Source organism: Sturnus vulgaris, chromosome Z (assembly GCF_052056855.1).
Source record: "Sturnus vulgaris isolate bStuVul1 chromosome Z, bStuVul1.hap1, whole genome shotgun sequence".
NCBI lineage: Eukaryota > Metazoa > Chordata > Aves > Passeriformes > Sturnidae > Sturnus > Sturnus vulgaris.
The window spans coordinates 3,531,090-3,539,752 of record NC_142283.1 but is presented as its reverse complement, the minus strand read 5'-3'; the positions used below and the strand labels follow the sequence as shown (position 1 = coordinate 3,539,752).

The 8,663-nt window shown below is 52.0% G+C and overlaps 1 protein-coding gene and 1 long non-coding RNA gene across 2 annotated transcripts; both read right to left on the bottom strand.

Annotated features, from left to right (window-relative positions):
- Positions 1–1,171: 1,171 nt before the first annotated feature.
- Positions 1,172–3,340, bottom strand: LOC148219571 (uncharacterized). The gene is made up of 3 exons (XR_015799637.1): positions 2,921–3,340; positions 2,478–2,571; positions 1,172–2,099 (listed from the first exon to the last, which is right to left on the bottom strand). It is a non-coding gene; the product is annotated as an uncharacterized LOC148219571 (long non-coding RNA).
- A 471-nt stretch (positions 3,341–3,811) lies between these two features.
- LOC148219570 (uncharacterized) lies at positions 3,812–6,811 on the bottom strand. The gene is made up of 3 exons (XM_088156337.1): positions 6,043–6,811; positions 5,603–5,790; positions 3,812–4,090 (listed from the first exon to the last, which is right to left on the bottom strand). The coding sequence occupies exons 1-3, from the start codon at positions 6,809–6,811 to the stop codon at positions 3,812–3,814; spliced, it is 1,236 nt and encodes a 411-aa protein (XP_088012463.1).
- Positions 6,812–8,663: the final 1,852 nt, after the last annotated feature.

Sequence of the window (8,663 nt, the reverse complement as noted above, 5' to 3'; positions counted from 1 at the left end):
CGGAGAAGGACGGTTGCTACAAACTCCGCTCTGCCATCCTGACGCCGGGAGCTGCCTCCCTTGGCTGTGGGATCCTGCAACTTCCCTGCTCGGACGCTCTCTCTCTCCTGCATCTCCTGCCTACTTCAGCACATCCTCTTGGAGCATTGGGATCCGTGAGCATCGTCTCCCTTCCGCCCTTCCCATCTGGGACACAGACGCCATTCACCGCAGGGCCCCTCCAGACACGTGGGATCATCGCATCTCCTCCCTGCTCAGCGAGAGCTGGCAGGCAGCGCCAGAACGGAGACTGCACCGCAGAGGAAAGGTGTCCACAACCGAGAGAACTGTTCACTGCGTTTGCTGCTCTGTTGCTGTTGATCTCGCAGTTATTGTTGTTTCTCTTGTTACCTATACATATATATCAGTAAAGAACTGTTATTCTTTCCCCCATATGTTCGCCTGAGAGCCCTTTAATTTATATAAATCATAGTAAAGTGAAGGGAGGGGAGAGGTTATACTCTCCTTTTAAAAAGAAAAGAAAAAAAGAGGCCCCTGTCTCTTTTGGCAGATACCTGTATTTCCAACCAAGACAAGTTCAAAGATGGCTACAGAACGGTACAACTCTGCTGGCTCCATAGATAAAGATAGAAATATCCATTTCAGTTCCCACAATCAAGTATATTCCAGGTCACTAAGTACTGCCTACATATATATAGATACACACACACATACATATTTTATGTATGTATGTATATGTATGCATGTGTATAAAGAACCAAAGATCAATTGAGTGATCTGAAAATCCACAGAGCAGGAGTTCTACGCTCAGTGGAGTCCCAGAGTTTTTTCAGCAGGCTTTGCAGAGAATTCTTAGCAAACGTGTGGCTCTGCTGCCATCCCAAATCTGAGCTTTCCTCGCCCAACCTGAGTGCATGTGGGGCCTGTGCTGGGCATGGCTGGAGATTTCCATGGCCAAAATCCTCCAGCATCATCACCTGTACATCTGCTCATTGCTTTGGATAGCACAAACCACACAACACCCATCTCAGCTGACAAATGTAATTTTCTGCAGATTGCTACAGCCACACTGCTGATCGACAAATACACGAGACTCGATTTCAGTTGAAAAATGTCATTTATTACAAATTGCTACACCCGCCCTGACAATACAGAACTGTACAAATCTCAGTTAAGGTTCAAAAAAGGAATTTATTACATTAATAAAACAGTGATATGTATATATATATACAAATACCACCTTCTGTTAACAAAAACTTGATTTATTGCCAACCTCTACAACAACTCGGTTTACATAAAGATCATTTAGGTGTTTAACAAATTAATTTATTACATATTACTACAAGCGTACAGCCCATATACAAATACAAAAATACGTATTCTCTCTCTAAATAGACAGAAGTATACAGCTACACAACTCCATACACGTTTAAATAGAAGTAAAAAAATACATATATACACATATATAAATACATAAAAAACTATAACGAGATACAGATGTAAATATAGATTAAATATTACATATTATATACAATATAAACAGATCTATAAAACAAACCTATCTATAAATATAAAACTATCACTGTGCCAAGCTAAATATCCATATAACTTCATCAATACAAATACACAGCTATACAATTGGATACATATGTCAATAGAATGACATCTAGAAATAGATTAATATATAAGAGAACATATATACCTATGTAAATATGAATATACGTATTTAAAGAGCCATTTATCTATAATTGCATCAATAGAAGAAATAGATAGCAACACAACTGTATACATAGGAACTAGAACTAAAAACAGAACAACATACATGTATACTTAGATACATATATACATATATGTAATTACAAACATATATGTTTGTAATCCATAAATATAACAACAGACATATAAAAATATTGATATACAAAACAAAGCCCACATATGTAGATATCCATAGAATTATCCCTCTCCATGTGCAAGTCCATTTATCTTGAAAGGGAACGCTGAGCAGAGGGATTCCAGCAGCCCCATCTTCAAAGCCTCTCCCTCGGTCTCTTCCTCCCACGCAGAGCAGCTCTCCTGGACAGCGACAGCAGACGGGACATCTGGGAAGCAAAGGGAACACGGAGTCAGGATCAGGGCCTTTCCCTCGGCAGCACCTGCACTTCCATCAGGGAAGAGAAAATCTCAGCGCCTCCCCAGGAGGGCTGCAAAGGAAAAGCGGCCGAGCGGGCCAGGGTGTGGTGAGCGCAGCCGCGGCGGGACCGTCCCGCAGCCCCCGGCAGCCCGGCACAGCCGGCACAGCTCCCGGGCCCTGCCGGCACAGCTGCCTTGCCCAAGGACAGCCCCTGTGCCGGCCGGGGCAGCTGCGCTGAGCAGCCCCAGCACGGGCAGGGCCCGCTCCTGCCCCGCCGGGCAGTGCCCACGGCCACAGCCCACGGCACCCTCACCCCCAGCCGGCCTCACCGGCCCTGTGGCCTCACCCAGGCTCCCTGCTCACTGCTCTTGCTCTGGCCTTCAGCTCCTCCCTGCTGGCTCCTGTCAGTCCTCCTGCTGTCTTCAAGGTCTTCTCTGCAGCTGTGCCAAAAATGGACGCTCAGGAATTGGTTCCAAGGCCTGGCAGAGCTGCAGTCCCGCACCCCTCTGTGCTCCCTGCTGGCTCCCTCCATCCCCTCAGCCCCGCCATGCTCTCGGCAAACCCCGAGTCCCCTTCAGTTTCTTCAGAGTCCCGCAGTCCTCTCACCCCCCTCAGTCCCTTCTGACCCATCCCATCCCCTTAGACCCCGCCACCCCCCTCAGCCTGTGCCACTTCCCTGTCCCCTCAGTGCCACCATCGCCCTGTGCTGCCCCACACCCCCAGCCCCACCAGCACCTCAAGGTCACCGTCCCTTCAGTGTCACCACCTCCTCAGCCCCCTCAGTCTCACCGTCCCTCAGCAGCTCCTCAGGGGACAGTGCCTGGGGCCACCGGCAGCTCCCAGCGCTCCAGGGACACCCGGGGCTGGAACTGCTGCTCTGCTCCGGCCGCCAGCTCGGACACAGCACAGGGAGAGGGGACAGAGGGGGCACAGGGGGAAAACAAGCAGTGAAAAAGGCATCCGAGGGAGAAAAGAGGTTAAAAAAGGCCTGGATGTATACAGGTATCAATCTATGTAACTAAACTCACAGATAGAAATACAACTATGCCTATTTATAAACTTAACTATATAGATATATAAATCTAACTGTACATATCTATAAATACGACTTTAGCAGAGGGATTTTACCTGCCTGATGGTCACAAGCCCTCCCTCTATCTCTCCCTGCCACACAGGGCAGCCCTCTTGGAGAGGTCCATCAGAATGGATCTGGGAAGCAAAGGGAACACTGAGTCAATATTGGCCCTTGTGCGTGTTTCCCTTGGGCACCAATTGCCCTTCTATCAGGGACTGTTCAAGATGGTCTGAAAGGCAGACTCTCACTTGGAATTTGAAGCCTGCACTTTTGAGAAAAGGGATCCTTCCACATTTTCAAAACTGTGTAAAGCACTGCAGTACCTCGATAAAGTCTCAGCACTCACAGTGCAAATAGCACCCATGAGAGCTTGAAACATAGACAGTCCCAGCTCCCACAAAGAAGCCCAGCCTTGTTCTTTCTCTGTGCTGACAGAGAGACCTCAGTCCCCACTGAAATGGCTGAAGCTGAAGGGTGCTGTGAGCTGAGTTATGAAACCAAATTGGGACACCCGACTTGGTAACACAACTCCCACGAGGTCAGTTTATTCCCTGCTCTCTTGCCACAGCAGAGGACTCCATGTGAGAGCCTCTGGAGGGCAGGGCTCAGGGAGGTTGTGTCTGTGCAGGATTTGAACTAAAGGCACTGGGAAGCACCAACCCTGCAGACAAGAGCTCAACTCTACTCATCTCCCTTCCTGTGAGAGGCAGGCTCAGAGCAGCCATCTCACACCTCTCTAAACCAATGTGGGCTCTCTCCTTACCAGGCTCCTCAGGCTCTGGGGAACTGTTCCTGCAGCTCTCGGTGCCAGATGAAGCTTCCTCTGCTGCAGCCCTGTTCAGAGCTTCCTTCCCTGAGGACTCAGGGGCAACATTAACATTCCCCTTGAAAGAGAAACAGAAAGAAAGAAACCCAAAGATCACTCACTGTTTTCTTGGAATCACATCAGGGATACAGGAACTCTCCTTCTCCACTCCCAGAGGACATGGAGCAAAAGGGGCAACACTGCCCACACGTTTCCCATGACAAGCATTTTAAACTCAGGATTTGGGTGGCCAAGGTGAAACTGAAGCTCTTACAAAATGATCTTTGAGGCAAAACATGAACACAGAAAATGAGAAGACAACAAGCGAGGAGACGCGCCCTCACATCCTGACCCTGGCTCATCCCACGAGCTGTAAGAAATCAGCCAGCAGGAAGCCAGGGGCCCTCCTTGTTGACAACACGGCTGGCAGCAAGGGCAGAGCTCGCTCCCAGCACTGCCCAGGGCTGTGTGCTGCAAACACACACCAAAAGCACACATCTCATTTCTGGCTGCGAGTGTCACCGCCCCAACCCAACCACTCAGACAATCCATCACCAGGTGGTGCTTTTTGGAGCCCTTTGCTGCTGCCCCATATGGATGACATTTATGGACCAGGGTATTTCCAGGATCAAATTTTCCAGTGGCTAAAATCTGTAAATGTGGAGGGTAAAAAAACAAACCAACCCATCTCTTTTGAAATAGCTCATCCATCAAAATCCTAAAGATTCTAAAGAGGATTGAGAGCCTGTAATGTTTCCTGTTAGTATGGAATAAAATGCTTTTGAAAACTGCTATGTGTGAGTTTACAGAAGACAAAAGACATCCCACTTGACAATAAAATATTAGTAAATCCAAGATATCCCACTCCCCCCTCTGAGTCTGCCCTTCCTCAATCATACATGTACTGCAGCCAGTGGGGTCAGAACATCAATAGAAAGAGAGGCATTCTTTGGCCAACACATATAATAACTGCAGAAAGGCCTTGGCAACACTCCAGGCAAGTCTGGGAAGAGTTAAGAGAAATGGGATTCCTAATCCAAAGACTGAATCTGTCAAACAAAAGGACAGAAAGCTGCAGCTCCAGCCCATCCCCAAACACAGCTCTAGGAGCACCTACATGCATGGCAGGGCTCACACAGCAGCAGCAGCTGCAGCCCAGCCCTTGCTTTGCCTTGGCCTTCCAACACAAAAGAGGCAGAGCCCACATCTGCTGCTGGAACTGAGGCACCTCTCACATGCCCCTCCCTGTCAGGACACTTTGCCTTCAGTGGCATTTTCCAAACACTCTTCTTTCTCAAACATAGCCTGATAGAACCTACAAAGCATCACCACAAATGTCCCTGCACGAGGCATTCTTCCCAGGAAAAGGAGCAACCAAGCGTGGCCAACACAGGCTCACACCTCTCATCGTCACTAAGGTGGGGAGACTTTTTCATCCTCCTTCTTTTAGAAATCCTACTTTCCCAAGAATAATTAGATAACTATAGAATAATGAAACAAATTAACTTCAAGAAGCCTTTGCTTCTCAGCCACGTAACAAGGTTCCAAAGCTCTCAGTTCAGCCTCTTTTATTCCCATCCAATGGGGTTACCTGAGCAGAGGGTGACCTTTGAGGCAGGGATCTCCTGATCTCCCGAATCATTTTTTCTATTTCAAGGCCTAGATCTGCTGCTGGGGATTCATCTTCCACAGGTGCATTCCGTGCTGAGCTGGAGGCCGTCGATGCTGCACAACCAGCACTACCAGGTGGAGCACTGGGGGCTGAAGTGCCTGGTGTGGCTGCAGGAATCCAAACACATTAGTCAGGCTCCACAATGTGGCTTTGCGAAACAGACCTCTATTGCTGCCTGGGATCAAACATCCCAGGAAGCACAAGGGAAAACCAGGCAAAGGATCTTTTGGCCTTCTAGGTCCCCCTTCCTAATGGCTTGACAATTTCTGTCTCACAATGACAGAGCAGTGCGGAAAAATACTTTAAGAGGTCACTTCTCATGACCTTTTGGAAAAGCAAGGCTGGAATTCTTTTTCTACCTGGCAGGTGGGAGGCTGGGGGCTGCTGCTCCCTGTGGAGCTGCTGGAAGCGGCTGGGGGGCCCCTCCCGCCCGAGCTGCAGCGGCCGCTCCCCGTGGAGCCCGAGGAAGTGGCAGGGCGGCACCCGGAGCAGCTCCCGCTCGGCGGGCAGCGGCCGCTCCCCGTGGAGCTCCTGGAAGCGGCTCGGCCCCTCCCGCCGGGCCGGCAGCGGCCGCTCCCTGTGCAGCAGGTGGAAGCCGCTGGGCGGCCGCGCCCTGGGCAGCGGCTTGAAGCGACTGCGCCCGTCCGGCCCGTCCGGCCCGTCCGGCAGTGGCCGTGCCCTGGGGAGCTGCTGGGAGCCGCGGGGTGGGAGCCTGCGCCCCTCCCGCCCCGCCGCCAGCCGCTGCCTGTTGGCCGCGCTCCGGCGGCGCTGGATGCGGAGCAGGAGGTCGGGGCGGTCGCGGCGAAAACTGGGATTCGTGTAGTGGAGCCAGGCCCCGGCATCGCCCGGCACAGCTGAACCAAGCCAGCCCGGCACCTTGCGGAAGCCGTAGCGGTAGAGCTGGCGCACGAAGCTGCGGAACTGCGTGGCCCTGAAGGTGTGCGGGGCCGGAGCGTGGGCACTGCCCGGGCTGAGCAGCTCCCGCTCGAAGAGGGAGCGGTCGATGAGCAGCCCCTGGCCCCGGCTGTCCCAGCGCACGGAGCGGACGCGGGGGCTGTCCACCAGGCGCCAGAGCTTGGCGGGGAAGGTGCTGGCGTTGAGGCCGGCGGGCAGCGGCCGCTCCGCCATGGCGCCGATCGCCGAGTGTCGCCACAACGGCCGCGGCTGCGCCGGCGGCGCGCGGCCTGAGGGGGGCGCTGCGCTCGGCCCCGCTCGCGGCCCCGCGCGGGCCGGACTTGGCGGGGCCGAGCGCGGCAGAGCCGGGGCTGCGGGCCCAGCGCGGGCCGGGCGGCTCCCGGGGCCGGCCGGGCACCGCAGGGCACCGCGGCGCCAGCTGCAAACCCTTTCTCTCTGTCTTTCCCTGCCTGCAGCCATCCTTCTGCCTTCGCAAACCATCAAGACAAGCGCAGGATCTTTCAGAAATGGGTCCGAATTGAGGAATCCCGTGGGAAACTCTTCCTCTTTGTCCAGTGAAAGCAAAATCACTCTGTGTTCAGCATAGCTGAAGGGAGGAAAAAGATGTTAGATTGAGTGGTTTCATTATTTTGGTTGGGGTTGCAAAGAATTCCCAACTTGAAAGCAGACAAGGTCAAATGGGAGAAGGGGGAATTGTTGGGGGTTGAATTGTTCCCTTTTCTTTCTGTGGAATTTTTCCCATTGTTACGGTAAGCATTTGCAGCTACACCTTAGTAGCAATAGTTTTCTCTTGCAGAGGGGTGGGGGATAGGGGGACACCAGAAAAGGAAAGGTGGGACAGGGGTCTGGGGCGGGCTCTGGCTCTCTCGCTTGGCTCGTGGAGTGAGAGGAGGACGCCCTGTGCTCCGATCTGGCATCTTCCCCTCCATCCCAGCGCCGAGAGCCACGTTCCCTGCCCTCGAACACCGCTCTACTCCTCTCCCACCTCACCCTACTACCTCCAGGCACTCTGCCGAGCACCACGACCGACACCGTGAGGGGGGAGTCTCTCCCCCATCCCTCTCAGCCCTGGGCCGCCGCCATCACTGCAGCCCCTCTTCAACTGCGCGGGACCTGCCCTGCCCCCAGCACCGGGAACTGAGCGCAGGGAGACGGCCTGCGGCCAAAAGGGACTGGAGCTGAGCTAGACTGCTCTGTTCTGTTGTCAATTTTTATAGCTGTTGTTGTTTTCTGCCTTGTTAGATACCAGTAAAGAACTGTTATTCCTATCCCCATATCTCCTGCCTGAAGGCCTCTGATTTGAAACTATAATACTTAGAAGGGAGGGGGTTGCACTCTGCATCTCAGGAAAGGGGTTGTCGCCTTTCCTTAGCTAAAATACCTGTCTTTCAAACCCAGACAAAGAATTGGTGTGTAAGTGAGGAAACAAGGTCAAATGTTCACTGAAATAGAAATATAGTTTAAGTCATTACAAATAAATTACATGTCACTACCATTCATTCAGGCATTTGTGGATTAATAGTCAATTGGATTAGAAGCATTTCAGCATGAAAATTAAAATAATTTGCTTAGTCAAAGTGTTAGGATAATCTTCTTAGACCTTCATGTTACTACAACAGCTTTTTTTAATGAACTCTTATTCTCTTTGGACACTCTACAGCCAGCTGAGGAGGGGGAATTAAATTTTGGGGATTCAGGTTTAAAGAGCAGTGACAGTGCAGGGTGACATGTGAGGCTGTGTTGGCCATGGGGAGCATGGGGAGGCACAAACCCTTCCTGAAAATGAGGGACGTGCAGGGCTCCTGGTGCTGTGTCACAGCTGAGCCTCTCTGCTCTTGAGGCCTTGAGCAAGTGCCAGTCTTTATTCTAAACCTCAGCTCTGGCTCTCAGAGTGGGCAGAGGCTGGCTGAGCACACCCAGCCTGGGTGGCTGCAGCTGGAGGGGACAGCAGGACCCCTGAGGTGCAGTTTGTCCAGCAGCTGACCTCATGTGAAACTGCTCCATTTGGGTTCTTCTTCCAAAATGGGCAGGGTGTTGCTGCTGCTGGGCAAGCAGTGTGTGTTCC

Bases quoted from the DNA above. Each gene is read 5' to 3' on its own strand.
- LOC148219570 (XM_088156337.1), bottom strand. From the start codon at position 6,811: ATGGCGGAGCGGCCGCTGCCCGCCGGCCTCAACGCCAGCACCTTCCCC. The intron at 5,791-6,042 runs GTAGAAAAAGAA...GGATTCCTGCAG, and splicing joins CCCAGCCTCCCACCTGCCAG to CCACACCAGGCACTTCAGCC. The intron at 4,091-5,602 runs GTAACCCCATTG...TTCTCTTTCAAG, and splicing joins AAAGGTCACCCTCTGCTCAG to GGGAATGTTAATGTTGCCCC.